Raw genomic sequence first — 26,930 nt, forward strand, 5'->3', positions numbered from 1 at the left:
CTAAATAATTTAAATGTGCTTCGGAAGCATTAGAAAATGGAGTGGGGAAATATGATGTTGACTTCACATATATAAGAGGAATTTCACATTTTATAATACACTTTTGATATTTATAAAAGCATAATAAGTCTTTTAATAAATAGCATATTTTATCTACATCTTTTGATAAAATGCCCTTGTTTACTAGGTTTCACCACGTTGTCTAGCAATAGATTAGGGCTTTTTTTTTTTTAAAATAGACAGATTTTTTATTAAAAGATCTATTCGTATTCAAAAATTTTGCGGGAATAGATATAATAAACTTAGACGAGGATATGTTCTTCTTTTAATAAATAAGTCTGTCTATTTAAAAAAAATAATTACCGTGCGCCGAAAACAGTCTAGCGCAGTCGCCGGCCACTCGTCGGCCGCCAGCACAGTATTCAGGCATCCTCTCAGACGTTGATCACTGCACGCAAATGTCGGTCGCAGCGCGCAGCCGTCGGTAGTCGCCCGTAGACGTAGATGCGAACGCAATCCTCTTCTGACCGCTCCAAGCCTACAGACAGCAGCACAATCCTCTTCTAATCGCCGGTTCACATTGTCTGGCCGCCGACGCCGACACAGTCTGCTTCTAACCATCGGAGATCTCCGGGAGGGAGGGTAAAGTTGCGTTTTTGACCTGCGAGTCTGCGAAGTTGTTGATCCTTTCTTTTTTATTTAATGGGAAATTGCGTTTGAGGTTGTGCGGGTGATCCGATGCTCCTCTGGTCAAATCTTGTGCATCTCTTGAGCACATGCCGCGACACCCAAACGCTGCTCCGAATCCACGCCCGCATGGCCGTCGAAGGCTGCTTGTCCCGTCCTCACTCTGCCGCCCACTTGATCGCCGCCTATGCTCGCCTCGGTGACGCCACCACCGCCGAGTCAGTCCTCCTCGCCGCCGCCTCCCTCCCCAACATTTCCACCTGGAACGCTCTCATCGTCGCGCACTCCCGGAGCGACTCCCCGCGCCAGGTCCTCCGCCTGTACCGCCTCTTAGTCTCCGCCAGCCACCCGCGGCCGGATAGCTCCACGCTCACTGTCGCCCTTAAGGCTTGCGCGCAGTTAATGGATCTCAGAACCGGGCAAGAGATTGTGGCCCATTCTTCCCACCTTGGCTACATCCACGACGTCTTTGTTTGTTCTTCGGTGCTCAATTTGTATATGAAATGCGGGAAGATGAACCATGCCGCGAAGTTGTTTGACGTAATGCCTAAGAAGGATCTCGTTTCTTGGACCACAATGATCACTGGGTTCGCAAATGCAGGGAATCCTGTCGTCGCAATTGGGTTCTACAGGAGAATGCTAGAGGAAGGTCTTGAGGGGGATGGGATTGTTATGGTCAGCCTGTTACAGGCCTGTGCTTTTTTCGGCGACATGGCGATCGGCAAGTCGGTTCACGGGCATATATTACGCCATCACCTCCAAATGAATGTTGTCATTGGCACTAGCCTTGTGGACATGTATGCAAAGAATGGGTTCCTGAAACTAGCTCAGTTCGTCTTTGACAGGATTTCTTGTAGAAATGTTGTCTCATGGAGCGCCTTGATATCAGGCTATGCTCAAAATGGTTTGGCCAGTGAGGCACTGCAGATGCTGATCAAAATGCAGGAATTTGGGTTGTGCCCTGACTCTGTTGCACTTGTGAGTGCTATTTTGGCTTGTTCACATATTGGGTTTCTGAAGATGGGCAAATCAGTTCATGGGTTTATCGTGAGGAGGTTCGAGTTTGACCAGATTTTGGGCACTGCAGTGATTGACATGTACTCCAAGTGTGGCTCCCTCATGAGCGCTCGCGCTGTCTTCGATATGGTTTGCTCAAGAGACATAATATCATGGAATGCAATGATCTCTAGCTACGGTGCACACGGCCATGGGAATGAGGCACTTTCAGTTTTCCTAGCATTATTGAATCAAACTAAGTTAAAGCCTGATCACGCGACTTTTGCCTCTCTCTTGTCTGCTTTTAGTCATTCCGGTCTTGTGGAAGAAGGGCGGCACTGGTTCAATCTCATGGCACAGGAGCACGGCATCGAGCCAAATGAGAAGCACTATGTTTGCATAGTAGATCTTCTAGCTCGTGCTGGTCGTGTTGAAGAAGCTTATGAGCTCATCCAATCTATGTCTGATGGACCGGGAATCGCCGTCTGGGTGGCACTTCTTTCTGGTTGTCATAATCACAAAAAGTTGGAGTTGGGCCAACATGTAGCACAGAAGGTTATCGAGTTAAATCCTGATGACTTGGGCATATATTCTTTGGTCTCAAACACTTTTGCCGCGGCAAAGAATTGGGAAAAGGTAGCAGAGGTAAGAAAGGCAATGAAAACTATGGGCAGAAGAAAAGTACCTGGATACAGTTTAGTGGAGATCATGGGAAAACTTCATGCTTTCCTGATGGAGGATAGAAGCCATCCACAACACGAAAAGATCATTGATTTGTTGAAGAGGTTGGACTTTGAGATGAAGAAAATGGGTTACATACCCAAGACTGAGTTTGTATTCCATGACTTGGATGAGGAAGTGAAAGAGAAAATGCTAGGCAACCACAGTGAGAGATTGGCTATTGCTTTTGGGTTGCTGAATAGCAGTCCTGGCACAAGAATTGTCATCATAAAGAATTTAAGAATATGTGGAGATTGCCATGAAGCGATAAAGTACATTGCGAAAATAGCAAACCGGGAGATTGTTGTGAGGGATGTGAAAAGGTTTCATCATTTTGAAAATGGACTATGCTCCTGCAAAGATCACTGGTGATTAAATTCTGCGGCACTCGACAACTGACAACAACTGCAAACCAGCCTGATACTGTCTCCAAGGTTGGAAATTTTATCCTAACTTAAATCTCTTATTTATCTGATCATGATCATTTAGGTTCTTCTAGGCTTTGGAAATTACAAATACACTAACTACACCTTGTACAATACTGAGACATGTTTCCCTGACATAAAGGAAATTGCATTCTTTCTTATTGATATAGATGACCTGCTTATTCACAACTAAAAACTCTTGGCAAGAACATTTATAGTACGTCTGATCTTATTTTAGCAATTTCCTCCTGGCTGCGCTTTACAGATTCAGGACATTCACTTAATCAATGCATATGGAAGGTGAAAAGAAGAGGTAAAAGTGCAGTGCGAAAGTAAGAAAGGGATGAATGGCAGTGAATGAAGTGGACAATGCAATTGCTAAACTTTTGATCACTGATGTTTCATGCAGAGGAGAGGATGCTTCTGAGAATGAGGAAATGGAAGGCCATATCGAAAGGTTCGGCTGATAGCCAGGGATGCCAAATTTCTCCTCGACAGTTGGAAGGTAAGTTCAATACAAGCAGTGATGATGGCTCTCATAGAGACAATGCTGAAGACGAATAAATTCCTGATAGCAGTGATGGGCAAGTTAATTCTGAAATATTCTGAATCCCTGATAGTACCGATGGCGAACAAATTCCTGATAGCTTGCAACTGGCTTAGTTTACTTGGATGGAGAAATACAGGGGTAAGGGTGAGGAAGAGGGCAACAGAGTTAAATGAATGGTTTCATATGCTGCTAAGCACACTTACATACGAAGAACATGACAATTATACATATTAATTTCAGAGGGAGTTCTGACCCAAACCATTAATATATATATATATATATATATATAGAGTTTTGTTACTGTGCGCGACCGCACAGTGCGCGACTGTGCGCGTCGCGCACAGTAGCGCTTTTTTTGTTTTTTTTTTGTTTTTTGAATTTTAAAAATTCAATATTTCCTTATTTAAAATTTAATATATAGATATATCCCCTAAACACAATACAATATTCAATAAATACTTAAATTAATTTTATTTTAATTTTTTTTTTAAACCAAACACTATAACCTAATTAGAAAGTCTAAACCCTATAGTTAAAATCTAAAAAAAAAAATAATTTTAACACTATACCCAAAGCCTGAACCCTATAAATAAAATCGTAAAAAAAATTTTTAATTATTTTTTAATTTAAAAATTAAAAAAAATTAAAAAAAAACAAAAAAAATTTGATACTGCGCGCGACGCGCACAGTCGCGCACTGTGCCGTCGCGCGCAGTATCAAATCTGTATATATATATATATTTCTTGTTAGCCCAGGTATACGTTGGAAAGAATGTGAATGAAAAGAAGAGGCGAATAAAAAGGACTCTATTTTATATGAGAACTTTACTTCCACAGTGGAAGTTCAAAGGTATTATGATTAAAGTATTGTAATTGTGAATAGATATATGAGAGACGCGTGAGCATGTATGAGGTGCAAATACATGTAGGGCTTAGATCATTGAACCTAAGGTGACTCGTATGCGAGCACGATTTGCACATGATGGATGTGGATATTTTGCATGAATAATTATTTTGCATATTGTTGAGGTGTAAACGGATACTGACGTTTCGATCCATCTTCCCATTATGTTCTAGGAAACAAATGTTCATCGTAATCTCAAAGTAACTATTGGGGGGATGAATCTGCTACTCGGCCGACTTGGTAGTCTGGCGACACAAAGACTCGACAGCCTACTCGGACAATCGGAGGTCCGGCCAAATTAGCCCTGCAGCTTAAAATCATTAGCTCAGGTCATCTAACAAATAAGATTGATTTTGATTCTGCAATTTCAAATTCAGCATATTTGTATCTCCAGCTACATTATCCAACATTTTTCAGTTCTTGCGATCCGACAAACCATTGAGTTATTTCCAGAGCGACCTACTTCGATCAGATATGCCGACTGGTGTGTCTGCTCAGGCGCTTTCACGTGTGGACGCTTCAGCGTTTGGTGGCGCAGCGAGTTGAAGTCCTCGGAGCGTTTGCAAATGTACCGTCGCTACCTACTGCAAGGCCGATTATGTTGTCATGGGGCAGCTGATGAATCATTGGTGAGACAGGATTGGCCACCCTGCGCGAAGAGGACAATTCGACGTTACCCTCCCAACAACCACAACTTGTTCGACTTAATTCCTCCATCAATGCTTGAAATTCTAGACATTCTTTTGGCACCAAGCCACAACCTTTTTTATATTTTGTTTTAACCAGAATATACTCCTCAGCCAGCGCTGTAAAATAGCGTCAAGTTTTGTTTGTGATATTCAAGTTTGTTTCGAGCCGAGCCGAGCAGTCTGAAATGAATTAAATCATTGAAATGGTTATCTAAGTTTGGCTTGATTTCTTTTGTATAAGTTGAATTTGGTTCGAATTTGATTTGGGCTTGATTTATTTATATATTACCGAATTTTAAATTCAAACATGTTTGAAATTTTTTATATTTTGAAACTTATTTCATTGATTGTTAAGTTTATAATACAAGCATGGAGAGCGGTTTATATTTTCTATGTTATTTTCTATTTTTATTTTTTTAGAAAATGAAAAATATATTTAGTTTATATTTTTTATGTTGATTTTTAAAAAAGATAGAACAGTTTATAAGAAAATGAAAAATACGAAAAAATTATTTTTCAAACAAATGGGAAAATATTATTTTCTGAAAATGAAAATGAAAATAGGACCAAACTCTCCCTTATTTATTATTTTAAAAGTTTTTTTTATTTATCTATCAAATTGAATATCAAATTTATTTATAAATATTTAATTTATTTATAGTCATATCCTGACTAAATCAAAAATATTATATATAAAATATTTTGGATAAAAATAAAAGGATGTCTCTTTATTTTTAAATTATCAAAAGAGACATCCTATTTTGATTTTTTTTGCTTTTTTTTTAATCTAAAGGGTGATCAACCCACCAACTCCTTAAAATGAAATAAATACCTTCCGGTACACGTATTAAATCCTGACACAATTGGGCAGTTATATGAATACGATAAAATCATGTTCTAATAGTTCTGTAGTTACTATACTTACAACTGTTTATAATTATAACACTTATAGTTATGATTTTATAATTTCTATAATGAGTTGAATAGTATTCATCCTGCCCGAATGTTGAACCAACGGATGCTGGGCACTTAGCGCTCCCCTGCTGTTACTGTGGATCTCCGGCTAAATGCACGACGCTCCGACGATCCTGCACAGAAGTCGGGCCGGGGAGGTTCCCGGCAACGACCCTCCGACGCTCAAGTCAGGCAAAGCTCACAGCAAGAAAGTGGCTCCAAGAATCGTAGAATACCTGAGAAAAAAACCCCCCGGCGGCGAAGGTCTGCAAGCTCTTATATAGAGCTGGGAAGGAGTGTGTGCACACTGATCGAGGCACACACGTGCCCTCAGCCCATACCCCAGTATGGGCTTGTCAGTGAGCTTACCTGACCCATACTGCTACCGTACCAGCATGTCCCTGATGGGACAACGGAGCCTCCTGACATAAGATTCGGAGTATGGCCTGAACATGTCCGCTGCCAGAGAGACGTCCCTTGTCTTTCTCCCTTGCTCCCGACATGGAGTCCGGGCGGCCGGCTTCATCGGAGTCCGGCCGGGCGTATACGGTGATTTACTTGGGGGATTCTTAATAGCGTGTTCTGTGGAGACCAGTAGCAGTATGTTTCCTTCTGTCTTTGGCCGAGTGTGCCGTCTGATCGGCCCTGCAATCTGTCCACTGAGCGCCGGAACCCTGACTCCGTCAGGGCACCTTTGACCACCGCCCCTTTGACTTCCACGTGGCGTTGACTCCACCGGATGGGGGTCCCCTGTTCTTACAACCGGATCACTTGCCTCCCCTTCAAGTCTAGTCGAAGGAGGCGAATTGTCCGACTGACTGGACTGCGAATCTAGCCGGACAGCTCCTCCGTGCTAATATACTCCGATCGGCCTATCGCAGAGATGGCCTTGAACAAATCAACAATGGCATTCACCGGATCTCCTCGGGTTTTGCGCCAATCTCCGACATTAAGGTTGAGCATGCTTTCATTAAATGCTCCGAATGGTAGAACGCCACGTGGCGTAATGCCATCAGCCTACGGTGGCGGCGGCATGGTGTTTTGATGCGATCGAAGCGATTCGAAATGAACGGCGAGATGCACGCTTTGATTCCCGTGACCTGGATCCAACGGTGGAGGCCGGCCGGCCTCCGCCCTATAAAGCCTTCGTTTCCTTCTCTCCCTCGTTTGCTTCTGCGTTCTCGACCACTGCCTCCAGTGCTTCGGAGCTCCGGCGATCTCGTTTCTGCTCTCCGACGCTCTCCGGCGCCTTTTCTTTGGTCTCCTTTTCCCACAGCAAGGTTTTACATCTTTCCTTCTTCCTTTCCGGTGTTTCTTCAGCATTTCTTTCTCAGTTTCGATCCTTGAAACTTCCTTTCCCTTGCTACTATTTTTCTCCTGCTTTTTTTTTTTCTCTTTCAACTCTTCCCGAACGGCCCATGGCCAGCTCCTCCCATCCCGAAGATCAATCGCTCGGCCCATGGTACACCACCATGCAGTCCCGATTCGAACAGCGGGACTTCGATATTCTGGCCGATAATTTCGAAATCTCAGAGGATTTCGAAATTCGCTTAGCTGGTCCTGCCGCTCGGCCTCACCGACCGCCGCGCGGAGCGTTCTGTGTCTTTCGCTCTGCGGTGTCGTCGTTTTGTTCAAGATTCACAACATCCCCCTCCGACCGGAGGTCTTCTTTTATTTTTATTACCCCAAGCAAGCCGAGCCGGGCACCTTCATGTTCCAGGCTAGGCCCAGCTTGGTCTTTTTCAACAAACTTCCTACCTCCAATAAACATTGGAAGGATTACTTTTTCTATATCCGCATGCCCAATCAGGCAGACTTCCCGACCCAGTGGCAGGTCACTCTGCCTCCTACTCCCGAGTTGAAGAAGTTCAAGACCCGACCGGACTACCTCCACGCTGCAAACATACTGGCCGGTCTGCGACTTGACATCAACAAACTTCTCCATGAGGGAGTGATGTACATCTTTGGGCTGAGTCCTATACGGACTCCTCTCCCGACCGGCTTCGGTAAGCACTTGGGTTGGGCACTTGGGTTTGTAACCGCTTGGCCTTGGTAGATGAAGAGCTGCGCCAATTGAAGGCAGCGGTTGGTCCGTCCGGTTCTCAGGGACCATCCTACTCTGAGCTGCAGAAGGAGCTGAAGAAGGCTCAAGACATGCTGGAGGCCGAACGGAAGAAAACAGCCGACCAGGCTCATCATCTGGCCGAGCTCGAGCGGCAGGTCAAGTCGCTCGACCAAAAATTTACCTTGGCCACCACTCGGAAGAATACGGCCATAACTGACTTGGAGAAGAAAAATGTGGAGGCTCGGGGCCTAGAGCTAAAGGTCAAGGAGTTGATGGATCAGCTCGACCAGGAGAAAGTAAGCCGCTCGGCCTAAGCGACCAAGTATAAGAATGAGCTGACCGCTCTGCAGGAATCCCTCTCTGCAGCTCAATTGGCCTTCAAAGAGTACCAGGAGGCCGAGCCGGGTCGGGTTGCTGCTCTAAGACAAGGTTACATCCGGTCGCCCGAATTCTCGGAGAAAATATGCGAGCGGATGTACACAGCCTTCGACTTGGCCATGACGGCCACTATGACTTATCTGAAGTCGAAGGGCCTGCTTCCGGAGCTCACTAATATTCCGGCTGGCGATCAGGTGGCGCTTCTGGAGACCATCCCAAGACCCTCTACGATTATATAGAGTAATTTTTGTAATTTGGCCGCTCGGATAAATATGGTCCTTTTTGTACTCGGGCCGCCCGGCCTGAGATTTTATTTTGAATGCAATGCTTTCCCTTCACGCACTCTATATTCTTGCCCCATCCTTTTTCCACTTAATATGTACGTTGCCCGCTCGCTAATTATCGAAAGGCCTTTTGGACGAAGTATTTGGTGATACCCATCCGATCGGGTAGATATTCCGTACGCGTAACATTCCGCTTTGCTGACCAAGATCGCCCGTACCAGCCGACAAGGACCTTTGAACCATGAGCCGTGCGGAACGCAGAGTCGATCGAACGTCGGAACATTAAAGTCGGAGTTCGACGGCGTGGGTGTTTATAGCCGGACGGCGCGGCTCTCGATCATTAACGACGGGGCATGTCGGTATTCCGCTCGGAGATTTGTAGACTGCCGGCTCAGTTCTCGATCTTTAACGACGGGGCTCGTCGGTCTTTCGCTCGGATATTTATAGCCGGTCGGCGCGGCTCTCGATCTTTAACGACGGGGCTCGTCGGCGCGGATATTTATAGCCGGTCGGCGCGGCTCTCGATCTTTAACGACGGGGCTCGTCGGGCGCGGATATTTATAGCCGGTCGGCGCGGCTCTCGATCTTTAACGACGGGGCTCGTCGGCGCGGATATTTATAGCCGTAAATATCCGCGGCGCGGCTCTCGATCTTTAACGACTGGGCTCGTCGGCGCGGATATTTATAGCCGGTCGGCGCGGCTCTCGATCTTTAACGACGGGGCTCGTCGGGCGCGCATATTTATAGCCGTCGCGGCTCTCGATCTTTAACGACGGCTCGTCGGCGCGGATATTTATAGCCGGGGCTCTCGATCTTTAACGACGGGCTCCGGCCTTCGCCGATATTTATAGCCGGTCGGGTCTCGATCTTTAACGACGGGTCACGGATATTTATAGCCGGTCCGCGACTCGATCTTTAACGACGGGGCTCGTCGGGCGGATATTTATAGCCGGTCAGCGGCTCGATCTTTAACGACGGGCTCGTCGGCGCGGATATTTATAGCCGGTCGGCGGCTCTCGATCTTTAACGACGGGCTCGTCGGCGCTATAGTCGCCGGCACGACTCTCGATCTTTAACGACGGGCTCGTCGGCGGATATTTATAGCCGGTCGGCGCAGCTCGATCTTTAACGACGGGGCTCGTCGGCGCGGATATTTATAGCCGGTCGGCGCGGCTCGATCTTTAACGACGGGCTCGCGGCGCGGATATTTATAGCCGGCCGGCGCGTCGATCTACGACGGTCCTCGGCGCGGATATTTATAGCCGGTCGGCGCGGCTCTCGATCTTTAACGACGGGGCTCGTCGGTCTTTCGCTCGGATATTTATAGCCGGTCGGCGCGGCTCTCGATCTTTAACGACGGGGCTCGTTGGCGCGGATATTTATAGCCGGTCGGCGCGGCTCTCGATCTTTAACGACGGGGCTCGTCGGGCGCGGATATTTATAGCCGGTCGGCGCGGCTCTCGATCTTTAACGACGGGGCTCGTCGGCGCGGATATTTATAGCCGGTCGGCGCGGCTCTCGATCTTTAACGACGGGGCTCGTCGGTCTTTCAAGGCTAACTCCTTACCAGGCCGAGCGGCCTTGGCCTTCGGTTCCGTTGACGATGCCTTGTATTTGTTTCTCCGATTTTTCATTTCTGCATTTCAAGTATATAGTCGAAAAAAGTACACAGGATTATTTACATTGGCGCACCTTTCACCCCGCCCGGTAAGGCTGGAGGTGGTTCGCGCTCCACGGCCTATCTAGCTGCCGACCGGCCTCATCCTCCAAATAATACGCGCCCGAGCGGAGCTTTTCGATGATTCTGAAGGGACCCGCCCACGGAGCTTCCAGCTTGCCGACATCGCCGACCGGCTTGACTTTCTTCCAGACAAGATCGCCGACCTGGAATGATCTGGGAATGACGCGCCGGTTGTAGTTTTGCTTCATCCGTTGCCGGTATGCCATCAGCCGAACGGATGCCTTGGCTCGTTCTTCGTCAACCAAATCCAGCTCCATGTTCCTCTGCTCGGCGTTGCCTTCGTCGTAACACTGGATCCGGACGAACTCGACACCGACTTCGACCGGAATGACCACCTCGCCGCCATATACCAAATGGAACGGTGTGACTCCTGTCCCTTCTTTTGGCGTCGTTCGGATGGCACACAAGACGCTCGGCACTTCATCCGGCCAACTTCCTCCCGAATGGTCGAGCCGAGCGCGCAGAATACGGAGAATTTCCCGGTTGGCCACTTCAGCTTGACCGTTGCTCTGAGGATAGGCCACGGATGTGAAATGTTGCTCAATGCCGTAGCTTTTGCACCAATCCTCTAACATCCTCCCTGTGAACTGCCGCCCGTTGTCGGACACTAGTCGGCGAGGGATGCCGAACCGACAAATGATGTGTTGCCAGATGAATTTTTTAACCATTTGTTCAGTGATCTTTGCTAGCGGCTCGGCCTCCACCCACTTGGAGAAATAGTCTACCGCCACTAGTAAGAATTTCCTCTGCCCGGTCGCCATCGGAAATGGACCGACAATATTCATTCCCCATTGGTCGAACGGGCATGAAACGCTTGACGCCTTCATTTCTTCGGTCGGTCGGTGGGAGAAGTTGTGATACTTCTGGCATGAAAGGCAGGTAGATACTGTCCGAGCGGCGTCTATTTGTAAGGTCGGCCAAAAGTATCCGGCCAGCAGTATCTTCTTAGCCAGCGATCGTCCGCCCGGATGTCCTCCGCATGACCCTTGATGAACTTCTTGGAGGATGTACTCCGCGTCTTCCGAGTTCACACATTTCAGCAAAGGGCGAGAGAAAGCTTTCTTGTAAAGCTGATCGCCGATGAGTGTGAACCGACCAGCCCTCCTTCTTAGCAGCCGGGCTTCATTCTCACTGGATTGTGTGACGCCCGAGCGGAGGAATTCTATGATGGGTGCCTGCCAGTCGCTCGGAAACGTAAGTCCTTCCCTCTGGTCGACGTGTGCCACCAAAGATACTTGTTCAATTGACTTCGGGATAACGACCGACGTTATAGAACTTGCTAGTCTGGCCAACTCATCGGCTGCTTGATTTTCTGCTCTGGGTATCTTCTGTACAATAACTTCTCTAAAATCAGCCTTGAGCTTCTCGAAGGCTTCGGCGTAGAGTTTCAGCCGAGCGCTGTTGATTTCAAAGGTGCCAGAAAGCTGCTGAGCGGCTAACTGCGAATCCGAGTGAAGATTGGCCCGACCGACTCCCACATGCCGAGCTGCCTGCAAGCCAGCTATGAGGGCCTCGTACTCTGCTTCATTGTTGGTAGCTTTATAATCCAGCCGGACGGATAAGTGCATCTTTTCTTCTTGAGGGGAGAGCAACAATATTCCAATCCCGCTACCGAGCCGAGTGGATGACCCATCCACATATATCCTCCACATAGCTTCCGGCTCCGGGCTTTGCACCTCAGTCACAAAATCGGCCAAGGATTGCGCTTTGATCGCCGAGCGGGGCTGGTATTGGATGTCAAATTCACTTAACTCCGTCGTCCATTTGATGAGCCGCCCGGACGCTTCTGGGTTTAATAACGCCTGGTCGAGCGGGCTATTGGTCTTGACGATGATAGTATGCGCCAGGAAGTATGGACGGAGGCGCCGAGCGGCTAAAACCAGAGCAAAGGCCAACTTCTCGAGCCCGGTGTAACGAGATTCAGCATCTTTTAAAATGTGGCTTAGAAAATACACCGGCTGCTCCTCGCCGCTCGACCTCACAAGTGCTGAGCCTACAACATGCTCAGTTGAAGACAGATAAATATAAAGTGACTCACCCCCAATCGGCTTGGCAAGTATAGGCAGAGAATTAAGATATGTCTTTAATTCTTCGAACGCTCGATCGCATTCTTCATCCCACTGGAACTTAGTAGCCTTGCGCAGGATCTTGAAGAATGGTAGGCTCCACGGCGGTTTGAGATAACCGACAACGCTTATCCGACCGTCAAACGCGCACTTCCTTGTATTTCTTGGAGGCGGCATGTCTTGTAGAGCTTTCACCTTCCGATTTGCTTCTTCGATTCCCGCACTATGTACCCACTTAAAATGGCCTCCTTTGCCCCGAACATGCACTTGTGGGATTTAGCTTGACTCCATATTTCAGCAGCTTGGAAGGTTTCTTCCATGTCCTTGAAGAGATCGGCCGGACGGATTTGATAAGAATGTCGTCCACATAAACTTCCAGTTCCGCCCGATCCGCCCTTGAACACTTTGTTCATCAAGCGTTGATAGGTGGCCCGACATTCTTCAATCCGAACGGCATCACATTATAGCAATAAGTGCTGTCACGTCAATAAGTCGACTTTTCTTGATCTTCGCGGCGAGCGACACTGTGATAACCCCGTAGGCGCCGAGCATACAGATCAATTCATACCGTAGAGTCCACCAACTGATCTATCCGAGGCGAGGATAAAAATCTTTGGGCAAGCTTTGTTGAGATCCCAAAATCTATGCATACTCTCCCCTGGCTTAGAGACAAAGACCACATTAGCCAACCAACTAGGGAATGGACCTCGCAGATATGCCCGCCTTCAGCTTTTCTATCTCCTCCGGATGATGGCATTCGCCAAAATCCTTTTCTCCGCTCATCGCCGAACGTCCGGCCTGGACATGTAACTCAGGCCGCTATGCTCAGCGAAATTCCGTGCGCTCATGTGTCACCTGACGAAGACATCATGATTCCTCCCGAGGCATTGGATCAGCCTCTTCTTCTCCTCCGTGCCGGACGCAATAAAGGTGGTGGCCTCCGATCGGTGGGTGAATCTGCACTTCCTCTTTTCTTCATAAATTAAAGAGGGTGGCTTTTCAGTGATGGCGTACCTCGATCCGGGCGCCTTCCGAGCGGAACAGATTCTGATCGGATCATCTCTATATAGCACCGCCAGGCTAGCCGATCTCCCGCATTCTTCCACTTTGCCTTCGACGGGAGCTTGATCTTCCGATGGAAAGTTGAGACAACCGCCGAATTACCGAGCGCCTCGTCCCAAAATGACGCGTTGAGGACGAGGGAGAGTCGACCACCACGAAATTTATTGTCCTGGTCCTCCTGGCTCCTCTCGACCGGCCGGCTTGCTCGGCCTGTCTCGACCTACCGAACTTCGCGTTCTGTAAACCCGTGAGGGGGTCGCCATGGTCGCAGCCGGCTCGATCAATTTGCAACCGATCGAACGCCTTCTTGAACATGATGTTGACCGAGCTCCCCGTGTTAACGAATATGCGATGAATAGTGTAATTTGCTATTACCGCTTTAATGAGCGTCGCCGTGGGGCACTGCAACTCCTTCTAAGTCTCCGGCCCAAAAGTGATCTCCGTCCACATGCTCGCTCTTGGTCGCAACCGATCGCGGGATTTGAGTTGCTTGACGCCCGCCTTCGCTCGGTTGAGTCTCCTCCGTGGCCCGCCAAAGAATAACATTGATCTCGCCTCGGAAGTATTGCCTCTGCTTTTCCTCTTCCCGAGCGGACGGCCGAGACCGTTCTCGATGCTCGGCGATTCTCCCGCTGAGAACGCGCCGACGGGCAGAGGTTGATGTCGCCCCGTGCGGGTCGGTCGGCTTCATGGATCCTTTGTCTCCTGTCGATGGAGGGAGATTTCGGCCTTCCTGGAACCGGATTAGCCACGAAGGGAAGACTTCGACAATCCCTCGTGTTGTGCGTGTCCGTCTGGAAGGAGAGAACATAGGGGTCCATTTCTTCTTTGGCTTGCTCCGAGCGGCAGCTACTTCTTGCACTTGGGACCTTGCACGAGGGGAGCGGATTGCTTCGGCCCTTGGTCCTTTCGGCGGTTGATGAGCGGCGAAGGGTTTCCGCTCGGCAGGTGGAGGCCGCTCGGTTGGTGTTTCTTTTTTCCTGGCCGCTTGCGCTTCTTCCACGTTTATGTATTCATTGGCTCGATGTAGCATGTGATCATAATCTCGGGGTGGCTTTCGGATGAGCGCCCGGAAGAAGTCCCCATCCACAAGGCCTTGTGTGAAGGCATTCATCATCGTCTCCGCTGTGGCCGTTGGAATATCCATCGCCACTTGATTGAATCGCTGGATGTAAGCTCGCAGCGACTCTCTCGGCTCTTGCTTGATGGCAAACAAGCTTACACTTGTCTTCTGATAACGTCGACTGCTGGCGAAGTGGTGGAGGAAGGCCGTTCGGAAGTCCTTGAAGCAAGTGATGGATCCGTCCGGCAGCCTCCGAAACCACCGTTGAGCCGATCCCGAGAGAGTTGTAAGGAAGACGCGGCACTTTACTCCATCTGTATATTGATAGAGTGGCAGTATTCAAACTTACCCAGATGATCATCCCGGTCCGTTGTTCCGCTGTACTCGCCGATCGTCTGAGGCACGTAGTGCTTGGGTAGAGGGTCTCGAGAATAACCTCCGAGAATTGGCGATTGATCCGCCGAGATGAGTCCGCCTGGGAGCTTTCCTTCACTCATCCCGCTGCATTTCGTCTCAAGAAGATCCTCTATCTTCGAAATGGTGCGGCCTGTGGGTGCGAATAAGGTCGATGGAATCGACGGTGGCCCGAGGTGCTTCCGCCGCCACCCGACGCAGATGTTGCTTGTTGTCTCCGGCCACCCACCGCTCGCTTTTGCTCCACAAGTTTGGCGGCCCTCATCTCGACCAGAGCGTCGAGTTCTTCTGTTGAAAGCGCCACCGTGTGTTGTCGTCCAGCCTCGTCCATCGTTCCCGTTCGGATGCAGGAGCGTTCCCACAGACGGCGCCAAATTGATCCTGCCTGAATGCTGAACCAACGGACGCTGGGCACGTAGCGCTCCCCTGCTGCTGCTGTGGATCTCCGACTAAATGCACGACGCTCCGACGATCCTGCACAGAAGTCGGGCAGGGGAGGTTCCCGGCAACGACCCTCCGACGCTCAAGTCAGGCAAAGCTCACAGCAAGAAAGTGGCTCCAAGAATCGTAGAATACCTGAGAAAAAAACCCCCCGGCGGCGAAGGTCTGCAAGCTCTTATATAGAGCTGGGAAGGAGTGTGTGCACACTGATCGAGGCACACACGTGCCCTCAGCCCATACCCCAGTATGGGCTTGTCAGTGAGCTTACCTGACCCATACTGCTACCGTACCAGCATGTCCCTGATGGGACAACGGAACCTCCTGACATAAGATTCGGAGTATGGCCTGAACATGTCCGCTGCCAGAGAGACGTCCCTTGTCTTTCTCCCTTGCTCCCGACATGGAGTCCGGGCGGCCGGCTTCATCGGAGTCCGGCCGGCCGTATACGGTGATTTACTTGGGGGATTCTTAATAGCGTGTTCTGTGGAGACCAGTAGCAGTATGTTTCCTTCTGTCTTTGGCCGAGTGTGCCGTCTGATCGGCCCTGCAATCTGTCCACTGAGCGCCGGAACCCTGACTTCCGTCAGGGCGCCTTTGACCACCGGCCCGACACCGGCTGGCCGGTCGGTCGGACCTACCCTTCTCCGGCCGGACACCGCCCCTTTGACTTCCACGTGGCGTTGACTCCACCGGATGGGGGTCCCCTGTTCTTACAACCGGATCAAGTATTATAATAATTATGAAATTATAACTATTATAATGTTAATATTTTTAAATATTAAATATGTCGAATACATTTTAATAACTATAAAATTGTAGTTGTAATAATAATAATAATAATAATAATAATAATAATAATAATAATAATAATAATAATAATAATAATGTATCTATTCAGAAATTAAGCAGAGATAATAGTACAGAATAATATTAGGGGATATTTGAATAAATGTACGTAACAGATCAATGAGATAAGATGCCTTTTTAATAAAAAAAAGAGTTGAAAGTGGAACATCCCTTTCATGATTTAGAAATAAAGGAATGCCCTCTTTTTATTTTTACCCAAATATTTTTATACTAAATTGTTATAATAATTTTAATTTATTTAAAGTGAGTCCGGTAGAGTTTAAATGATTTTTTAATAAAAAATATCATATGTATAATATTTTTAATTAAATTAAAATAAAAACATGATTTACTTGGTTGAAGCAGTTAAAATATATTGACCGATAAAACAAACTCCCAGTCTCCTTCGCACCTACCAGTTCTTGCGATCTTCAAAGTAGTGTGAAAAAGTATAATGAAGCGAAGCCATGGCGGCCTGCAAGTAGAGATTAAAGTGCCCAGTTGATTCTTCCACTCTGGTCCCATCGTGACAACTGCGAAACCTTCGCCGACCCCTTTCTTTTTCATTCACCTTCAATTCGCTGCAATTCCACTCTCGCCTTGCTCTTCTTCCATGGGTTTGAAGCATTCCTATGGCATTTGATAAGCTTCACCTCCCGTTTTCTCTTCCTCCATTAATGTCTTACTTCATGCTCTCTGCTTCCTAGAATCCCCCCTTTAGGTTTTCATTTCCATTTCCACGCTTTTTCTGGTTTTTTTTTTTTTTTGTTGTTGTTGTAAAGATTCAGTTTTGGGGAACGTGCTGCATCTCCTCCACATCCGCATTGCGGTTTCTTGTAGTGGAGGCTGAAGTTGTGTTGAGGTAGGAGCGACGACAACAATGTCGGGCTACGATCTGTCGAAGAAAACAGTCATCTTTGGGCTCCATCTGTGGGCGGTGGTGGGCATCTGCATCGGCGTCGCCTTCGTCCTCCTCCTCTTCCTAATCTCCCTCTGGATCTCCTACAAGCGCAGCAGTAGCTCATCCCGGAAGCATATCGTCCCTAAGGTCTCCAAGGGGGCCCGAGAAGTGCAGGCCGGGTCGGCGCTTGCCCTTTTGCTTTCCTCCGAGGCCGAGCCCTCTCCGCCTCCCACCAAGCAGCGGGAGGAGGAGTCCCCAATTGCTCTCCAGTGGATTCACGTGGAGACCGGTAAGGAGCACCGCATCACCTACCCAGACCGCGGCGGTAGCGGGTCGTCGCATGGGAGTGGGGAGAGTCGGTCTGTGGACCAGCCGCCGGCCTCCGTGCCGGAGGTGTCGCACTTGGGTTGGGGGCATTGGTACACCTTGAGGGAGCTCGAGCTTGCCACCGACAGCTTCTCCGACGAGAACGTCATCGGCGAAGGTGGATACGGTATCGTCTATCACGGGGCCTTGGAGGATGGCACTCAAATTGCAGTCAAGAACTTATTGAACAACAGGTGCTCGATTGTTTTCCATCTTTCCATTTTTGTTACACTTGATCTTGTAGGACAGAATTTTCAACCTGAAGAGCACAGTAGAGTCAATCACTGTTAATTGACACATTTTTCTTATGCACACATAGTTCTGCGAGTTCAACATTGCATTGCACAGACAAGTTTTGCTAATGAAAGAATTAGGGCTTCATCTATAGTGAGGTTGTGGATCCATGCCATTGACTTAGATGCTACTCATTCATCTATTATTATCAAGTTGTCATGAAAAAACAGCCATAGAAGTCAACTCACTTCCTTTACCTGAGAGCTGAGATTAACCTATCTTCGAGTTAAATATGACTTTCATTTGGTATGCAGCTGTCTGACTTGCGTTATCATGATATCTATATTCAGTCGATAAGGTTTTGTTGCTAGTAACTGGCCTGATGCCATTTCGAATATCTTAGATTCACATATTAATTGTTCAATTCTGTATCGCCTATATATGTTATCGAACCCTCCCCATTATCGCAACTCCTAATGCATCTTAAAATAGTTGATCTACATCGGACACTTTCAATAGTGAAGATCAAATCATTGTATTGAAATGCATAATCTTCACTTTGATTAGAAGCAAAGACCTTCTTGAGACATTTCCCAGGGCAGTTGCATATACAAGTATGGTAACACCCACTAATTGCATAATTAGTGTCTGAGGTAAAAACCCCAGTAAAGAAAAAGTCTTGCCAACAAACTGATCTTGCACATACCTGTTAAATGAAAGGGTTAATCTCCCATCAATTTGCATATATAACATTCTGATTCATCTCCAATTATTTTTCAGATACTCAATTGTATATTTCTATTTATCATATGAACACTTTTAACATTTAACATATTGAATGGAGAATCATTCCCAAATCATAGCCTCCAAGCAAAATACTTGATCTAGAAGGAGAGCCAAAAACAATTTGAAATTAGTTATTAGAATCGCTTTTTGTTACAATGTCCCTGAATAAGAGAATTAACTTATAAATTAATTAGACCTAACCACTAACTCAAAATGTTTAAGCAAGTTAACAATAGCTCATCTGCTTACAAACCCATGTGGGAGTAAACTAAGACGTTTTTTTTACTCTCCCCAGCTTATGGCTGGCTCAATGCCAACATTGTCAAGATCGAAGGTTCAGCTCATAATCCAAAATCATGTCTAATCAGCAACATGTAAAACCCAATGGTCCACCATTATCACACAAGCTGCTCTTTTCAATAGCTCACTGGGTCTTAGATTAGGCTGCTTTAATACCAATTTCCATAATCTGCAAGACAAAACTTGTCTTTTAATTCGGTAAGCTCAATCACTAGTCTAAAATGCTTAACCATAATTAATAATTGTTACCTATTTAAGCTTAGAAACCCATAGTTTACCATGTGGGACTAGTCATTTGTCATACTTGCAGTAATTTCTATATCTGTACTAATTAGAAAATAGAATGACTAACACAAGTGCATTGCATTCCGCTATAATTGTATTTATGTTACTTTCTGTAATAGAGGCCAAGCGGAGATGGAATTTAAGGTTGAAGTTGAAGCAATAGGACGAGTTCGTCACAAGAATTTAGTGAGATTGCTAGGGTATTGTGCAGAAGGAGAACATAGGTATATTATGAATTCTTGCCTTGCTTTCTAATTAACACTGTATTTCAGGTGGAGGCAATTTAAAGATAAAAGGAGTGCGCTTTCTAATGTTTTGTTTATGCCATTTAGAATGCTTGTCTATGAGTATATAGATAACGGGAATCTAGAACAGTGGCTTCATGGTGATGTTGGCCGTTCCAGTCCGCTTACTTGGGATATTCGAATGAATACTATAATCGGTACAGCAAAAGGGTATGCCTCTTTGCTAAAATTTGTACTTTCTTTGTTTCACTTAATTTCAAAATAGTTCTTTCTGAAACATGGCTGTATAATGCAGATTACTCTACTTGCACGAAGGACTAGAGCCAAAGGTGGTTCACAGAGATATTAAATCGAGCAACATACTTCTTGATAAACAGTGGACTCCCAAGGTTTCAGATTTCGGACTTGCCAAGCTATTGGGCTCAGGGAGGACCTATGTTACAACACGAGTAATGGGAACATTTGGGTTCGTGAATACTGTCTATTGCAACTTATTGTTTCATGATAGCACTGGTATGCTAAATGACATTAGCTTGTTTCTTCTCTCTAGTTATGTGGCTCCTGAATATGCTAGCACTGGTATGCTAAATGAGTCGAGTGATGTCTATAGTTTTGGTATTTTTATCATGGAGGTAATATCGGGTCGAACACCGGTTGACTACAGCAGACCTCCAGGAGAGGTTAGTCTTTTTTCTCCCTGAAAGAAGCGAGATGAAGATGATGTGAGTTTCTGAGATACTCTTTTTTTGTAGGTTAATTTGGTAGATTGGCTTAAGACAATGGTGAGTAATCGAAACTCTGAAGGTGTCTTAGATCCAAAGATCCCTGAGAAACCCTCATCAAGAGCATTAAAAAGAACACTTTTAGTTGCACTGCGATGCGTTGATCCTGATTCACGCAAGAGGCCAAAGATGGGACATGTTATACACATGCTCGAAGTCGATGACTTCCCTTATCGAGATGTAAGTAGTTTTTTGACTGCCTTTTACTCCATCCATGAAATCTAGTCAGTCAAGTGAAGTAACCAAACCCTTCTAAATTGTTCTTAGCCTCTGTTTTCATATCATGTACTATTTCATCACAAGTGAATCCCTGTGCAGAAACCACAAGTGAGCAAAAGAATGAAAGCATATCAATATTTTAGAAACTGCAAAATAGTCACAAAGACTACCTCGTCGCTTAGCCAGCAGTATTTGTATCTCAACAGCTTCTTGTTTATGTTTGAGTTCAGGAACGACGCGGAGGAAAAGACCCAAGACAGCCATGCCATGGCAGCTCGGAAGATAGTAGAAAACCAATAACAGAGCAGCATGCGACAACTGAAACTAGTGATAATATTGTTGGAGCATGTGGATTAGCAAAAAGTTGAGCTGGAAGGAAACTACAATATCAGATGAATATTCATCTTGAAACCAAGAAACATTTCAGACTTTTGCAATAGAATATGCCTACAAAAAAGCACAAAAAAAACTTAGTGTGTAAATGATGTTCTGTGCTAGTTTACTTGTACAAAATTCTGTATATTGTTGTGTTATGTGATTGCTCCTGCGGGCACATTTTGCTTGATGAACTGGCTCGTATGTACACTTCATTTGTATCATGGCATTGGTGAATACGAGCCATTATAATTTATCTTGCATCTTTTATATACAATTGCAAACATTTTAAATAAATATTATAATCTTTTTATTCTTACTGGAGAAGAGAGTTTAAAATTCGGTTGATAATTAAAACGATACTCATTGGGTATTGTTTAATGTGTGCCAACAATAGCTACTCATGCTGGTATAGTTGGTATTTACACGTAGTGTTACTATAATAAGTCAGTGTATGTGAAATGCATAGTGTATTACCTATATATATAGAGAGAGTAATGAGTGAAAAAATTTCAGAGAAAAGTTCAGGATAGACACATAAATTGATGTTCATCATTTTCATTTTTATGAGCTTCATCACTCTATGTGTGAGATTTTACATGAGATTTTTCATATATATATAATTTCAAAGTATGATTTAAACTATATTTAATATGCGTTTGGTTCAAGTAATCACATAACCAAGGTTATGGAGAATAAAACATAATCAAATGTTATTTGATTTAACCTAGGTAATACAACAAAAATTTATTTGTTTGAAGGTTTTAATGAATAAACTAATTTAATATTTTACTATATTGTCCATAGTTACAAAACCAATCATATATATCTTTTAAACCCTACGTTTTTTTTTCTTTTTTCTTTTTCATGTTTTTCTTTATTTTTATGTTTTTTTATTTCATTTCATTTTTTCCATTTTTTAATTTTTAAAAATTTGTAAAAGTTTTTTAAATTTTTTTTATTTTTACTTTTTTTTTTCTATTTTTTATGTATATTTTTTAAATTTTTTACGTTTTTTATTATTTTTTACGTTTTCTTAATTTTTTTACGTTTTTTCTATTTTCTATTTTTTTGTTTTTTTTTATTTTACTCATTTTTTTATTATTTTTAAATTTTGTTTATATCTTTTCTTTTTTTTAAATTTTTTTTTATGTTTTTTATTTTTTTCCCTTTTTTATCACATTTTTCTCTTATTCGAAGGTATTTTGGGAAAAATAAATTCATTAACCTCGGAATAAAAAAAAAAATCTCAGTTTTATGAGGTTTTTTGATTCCGAGTTGCATGCCCCTTTTGTTGACGTGTCAGGTATGAAACATTACTCGGAAATCATCGATTATTTAAATCAAATAGAATTTTCGTTGATAATCTGTAGATGGATAAACAAGATTATCAAGGGTAAACAGGATTAAAGCTACTCGTGAGCTATTCGAAGCTCGATTCAATAAAAGCTCGTTTGAGATCGTTTAATGAGACTCGTTAAGATAAACAAACCAAGCTCAAGCTTCTTAATATTCGGCTCGTTAGCTCGTGAACACGTTCGTTAAGCTCATAAATAAGTTTTAAATAAAAAAATAATAGTTTTGATATTGAATTTATAAATTTTACACTCTAATTTTAAAAAACATAGATAAATATATTAAATTTATTTATTAGAATAAAATTATAAATTTTAACCAGAATATTATTTTTTTTAAAAAATATATATAATTTAATTTTTAATAAATATATAAATTTATAATTTATATTTATTAAGCTCGTTTAAGTTCGATAAAAGCTCGAATAAGCTCGTGAGCTATGAATATATTCGTTAAATAAAGCTCGAGCTCGGTTCGATTATAAATGAGTCAAACTCAAATATCTAAGAGTTCGACCCGATTTGACTCGATTACATCCCTAAACAAGAGTATTAATGAATTTTGGTTTTACTTTGAAATTCCAAATAACATCTTTTTTTTTCTTTAAAAATCATATCGATATCCTCTCTCTGTTTCTCGCACCCCACTTGAAAGTTACTACCAATGATATAAACCCTAATTCCTGGGCTTTTGCTTCTGGTATTTTTCCTGTAGTGCGGAATTGGTTTGTACAGTTAGTACGTTGTCTCCGGTGATGTTGGCCTTTCCGTCAATCAATCTCTCTTCCTTCCCCTGGAAGCCATGTATGGTTTTGCTCCCCAATTTCACCCGTCTTTCTTCCTGCACGCGAGCAATCTCTCTAGTGAGCTACGCGAAGAGGAGGGCCTCTGCTCCCCAGCCGCCTCCACCCAAGCATTCCGCTATCAAGGAAGAACGAGTGGAAGACGACGAGGGAGAATTTCTACAAGAAGAGGGATCGGAAGTCCAATTTGCTGATGATTTTGGAGACGGTGAGTCGCAATTTGTTTGCTTGTTCCCGTTGCATTCCTTTTTTCTAGTGCATTTTCAATCTCTACTTAGAAATTGCCATCAAAATTTTGATTCTTTCTAGCTTGTTTTTTGAAAATTTCACATGATAATTGCTTTACTTATGTTTGTTGTGTGCTCTATCTGTAGATCGTAGTAGTGTCGATTGGATAAATTGATCACGGGCTTATTTCATTCTTAGGATTATCTCCTTTTATAGCCAATAAGCCAAAGGACTCATTTTCCAATGACTACAATCACGTTGTGGACAACTAGTGAACGAGAGAGGTAATTGCTATGTTCAATGGAGTGACAAGATTCTTGTAGTCGATTCCAAATAATTGGGATAAACACAACATGAAAATCCATGCTCGGCATTTTGTAGAACTTGCTTCTTGAGGTAGTTAAAGCACATGTTTCCTTACTTTTTGAACTAGCCAGTGACCTATATGCTTTACTATGAAGTATGTTAGATCTAGCATACTCTAAAGTCAAACTAGTTCCAGACTTATGTTCTGAATGATTAGTTATACAAATTTGTGTTTTTATCAATGATTTGGACAAACATGTGGTGGATATTAAATCAACAAGACCAGCCTCTTGTAAATTGGTGCAGTTTCTGTGGCTAGTTATATTCAGCATTAACATCAAGCACTTTTTTGGTGTTGTGTGACATTGATTGTGTATATAGACTCTGGTGAGTGTCATTCGTACTTTTGATGTTTAGGAAATTCATGATTCACGGTTAATTGGGGTTGTTCAGATATCTTTGCATTTCATGAACAAAATGAACATCAAAGTACATAGCCTTATTCTTCATTAAAGAAGGATAGTGTATTCCCCTCGAATGGGTCTAGTGGCTAGCGCATGAGGTATTTCCATAATGAGGTCTCGGGTTCAAATCTCGGCAAAGCCGAGGTAAATATCTCCCTTATATGCTAGTCACTATTCCAAAGGCTAGTAGCCGCCTGTGATTTACCTCCTCCATGTTGACCTTGGGACGGGTTGGCGGGGGCGCTGGGGGCGAGCGTATTCGCCTTTTGCCACAATTAAAGAAGGATAGTGTATATGAATTTGTTGAATGATAACTAGCATTATTTGATGAAAACTTTTAGCAGATCATGATAGATGATAATTAGCGGAGGGCTAAAGATGTATGAACCATGACAATTCTGAGAAAAAAAGATTGCTTGAGCATTTACTTTTGACCTGATCCAATTAGGCTTCCTTGTACTTCTAGGCAAAAGAGCGTTCAAGGATATGATGTTACAAAATGCGAACATTCAGAAAGAAGTAAAATCCTTCTTTCTCTCATGAGTATTTTCCCCATCTCAGAACAAACATATGAACTAGCTTTAGGTGTCAATTAAGTTTCTGATACTCAGAATAGATTCACTTTTTTTAGTTTGTGTCCATTAATTGAAAAAAAAAATGTAACTTTCATTACTTCCATTACAAATAAGTACTTAAACATCCACCTCCCTGCATTTACTCAGTCAGTATGTGAATTAATTTGCTACTACTTTAGCTGGCCTGATGCTTCTTGCTTTATTTCTTGTTCATCTTGCCTGGCACCTTTCTACGATACTAGGTTGTATTTTTGTATGTATTACTGCTAACTCCTTGTATCTGCAAAGCTAGGCCTCATTGGGCTCTCATTTTTGACAAGATTCTTCAAATTTATTTGTGCTAGATCAATTTGGTTGAGGTTTTATATCTAATGCAATGTCCATGCTGTACAGATTTTGAATTGGAAGATGATGAGGATTTTGAAGATGAATTTGAGGAAGAAGAGTTTGAGAAAGAAGCAAGTCTCTTTGTAAGTTTCTTGTCTATCAATTGTTGTGCAAGCTTGTGGATAAAGCGAAGTTTAGACTAAATCATCGCAATTTGCTATTGAATCTGGTTTCTTTGTAGGTTGGAGATGGTGCTGCAGGGGGAGGGATTTCCCTTGCCGGCAATTGGTGGGATAACGAAGCATTGACCATTGCACAAGAAGTTTCGGTAACATTTGATGGCGACCTGAAAATTTATGCTTTCAAAACTACGACAAACTCGGACATACGTGTGCGAATTGAAAAGCTTTCTACCAGGTAAAGTGGTGACATAAAATGCTATGAACTGACAATTGCCGATCCAATCATGTTCTTCTAAGTAAACCTCATCTCACAGGTATGGTTCTCCCAGTATGGAGGATATTGAGGCCTTTTCTACCGTCTATCGCTCCCGCTTAGATGAAGCTGAGCTTGCTGGAAAACTACCAGACATCTCTTTGGAGGTGCCTGATCTTTCTTGCCACTTCTCTACTTAATAGTTCATTGTATGGTTCCTGTGTAACATTAAAAGGGCTAAAGATGAATTTCCTGTTTGTGCTAGGTTTCATCCCCCGGTCTTGAGAGGGTTGTGCATGCCCCGGAGGAGCTCGAACGGTTCAAAGACCGACCTATGTATGTGAAATATGTCGTTGACAGCGACAACGATGTTGCCACGTCCTCCTCCTCTCAGGAAAAAGATGGTGTGTTCAGTGTCATTTCTTTGGATGTGGAATCAGGCCAATGCACATGGGGCATAGCAGACGTGAAGGTGAATAGGCAAAAGGCAGGGAAAGGAAGACCTCTAAACAAGAAACAAAGAGAATGGCGGTTGCAAACTTCATTTGAATCCCTGCGGCTGGTCCGGTTGCATCCAGATTGCTGAGACATGGCACAGCCTTAAGGTTAGGCATATGTTCCTGTTGATCCACCTCCCCTAGCGATGAGCCAGTCTAAAATAAATCAAAAGGTTGAAATGATTATGCAAGCTTGATTTGGTTGCTTTTTATTTGCAGCTTAGTTTTGTTTAGATGTTGTTCACAAACATTGTTTGAACATGTTCACATTATTAAGCTATATATATTTAGAGAGAGAGAGATTTGATATGTTAAGTGACGCTTCGTGCACGATCGGGAGCGATGCGTAGACGTGGTGTTGCCAGTTTGATTTCTTAAAAAAAAAAATTTCTTTTATTCTTTCTCCCCTTCCGCCTTCTATTCAAAATATCGGTGAGAGAATTTTTTCAAATTCTAAATTTCCCTTGTTGCTCTCTCGCTTGCTCTCGTCTCTTCCTTCGTCGCCGTCTTTTGTCACAGTTGACTGAAGCTCCCCAAACTATGAGTCGAACACAAAGGCATGCAACCGGTGTAAAAGTCCCTCTTTCTCCATTCTTGATCGTAAGCATTTCCCCTCCACTGTCTGTTTTTTAGCTTTGTACAATTTTTTTTTTACACCATATATATATTCTACCAAGCACGAGCCCTAGCTGCTATGATACCAGTTTTTTGCTTATAGAATTTGCAGGTAACTTGCCAAACATTAATTCCATCTGCATTTCATAACTAATAGTAATTCATTTCATTGTAAGTTGTAATTTCCGACCGTGATCATAAGGAATATTAGAAGGAAGGAAGGATTTATGCTACAACGTGTAAGGCCGACGCCTGCTACAAACGCCTGCAACCACTTGGACAGTTAGCTGCTACAAGTTGTAGCAGCTACTTCGACAGTTAACTGCTACACCTTGTAGCAGCTAACTGTCTATGTAAATGCTACAACGTATAGCAGCCACTTAGTAAGACGTTTTTATAGTAGCTACATTTTCTAGCAGATATTACCCCTAAAAATATTTTTGTTATATATATCAACTTGGTAAAAAATTATTTAAAATTATTTTTACTGCTGCAGTGTCTTTGCTTTGCTGCTACATGTTGTAGCAGCTAATTCAACAATTAGCTGC

The 26,930-nt window shown here is 44.0% G+C and overlaps 3 protein-coding genes across 7 annotated transcripts; all 3 read left to right on the top strand.

Annotated features, from left to right (window-relative positions):
* The first annotated feature begins 375 nt into the window (after nucleotides 1–375).
* LOC122046211 (putative pentatricopeptide repeat-containing protein At3g25060, mitochondrial) lies at nucleotides 376–3,636 on the top strand. Of its 4 annotated transcripts, none has more exons than XM_042606788.1 (3): nucleotides 376–2,837; nucleotides 3,094–3,160; nucleotides 3,238–3,636. In XM_042606788.1, the coding sequence occupies exon 1, from the start codon at nucleotides 739–741 to the stop codon at nucleotides 2,773–2,775; it is 2,037 nt and encodes a 678-aa protein (XP_042462722.1). In that variant the 5' UTR covers nucleotides 376–738; the 3' UTR covers nucleotides 2,776–2,837; nucleotides 3,094–3,160; nucleotides 3,238–3,636. The 4 variants fall into 4 exon arrangements, with proteins under 4 accessions (XP_042462722.1, XP_042462721.1, XP_042462720.1 ...); XM_042606787.1 differs by having other exon boundaries at nucleotides 3,094–3,141; XM_042606786.1 differs by having other exon boundaries at nucleotides 3,094–3,636.
* Nucleotides 3,637–16,675: 13,039 nt separating this feature from the next.
* LOC122046213 (probable serine/threonine-protein kinase At1g01540) lies at nucleotides 16,676–21,047 on the top strand. Of its 2 annotated transcripts, XM_042606791.1 has the most exons (7): nucleotides 16,678–17,745; nucleotides 19,276–19,380; nucleotides 19,489–19,611; nucleotides 19,697–19,867; nucleotides 19,952–20,081; nucleotides 20,154–20,363; nucleotides 20,633–21,047. In XM_042606791.1, exons 1-7 carry the CDS (start codon nucleotides 17,165–17,167, stop codon nucleotides 20,768–20,770), a joined length of 1,458 nt encoding a protein of 485 aa, XP_042462725.1. In that variant the 5' UTR covers nucleotides 16,678–17,164; the 3' UTR covers nucleotides 20,771–21,047. The 2 variants fall into 2 exon arrangements, with proteins under 2 accessions (XP_042462724.1, XP_042462725.1); XM_042606790.1 differs by having other exon boundaries at nucleotides 16,676–17,745; nucleotides 19,697–20,081.
* Nucleotides 21,048–22,774: 1,727 nt separating this feature from the next.
* LOC122049263 lies at nucleotides 22,775–26,063 on the top strand. The gene is made up of 5 exons (XM_042610671.1): nucleotides 22,775–23,143; nucleotides 24,902–24,978; nucleotides 25,077–25,252; nucleotides 25,332–25,437; nucleotides 25,536–26,063. Exons 1-5 carry the CDS (start codon nucleotides 22,888–22,890, stop codon nucleotides 25,854–25,856), a joined length of 936 nt encoding a protein of 311 aa, XP_042466605.1. The 5' UTR covers nucleotides 22,775–22,887; the 3' UTR covers nucleotides 25,857–26,063.
* Nucleotides 26,064–26,930: the final 867 nt, after the last annotated feature.

This window comes from Zingiber officinale, chromosome 2B (genome assembly GCF_018446385.1).
Source record: "Zingiber officinale cultivar Zhangliang chromosome 2B, Zo_v1.1, whole genome shotgun sequence".
Classification (NCBI taxonomy): domain Eukaryota; kingdom Viridiplantae; phylum Streptophyta; class Magnoliopsida; order Zingiberales; family Zingiberaceae; genus Zingiber; species Zingiber officinale.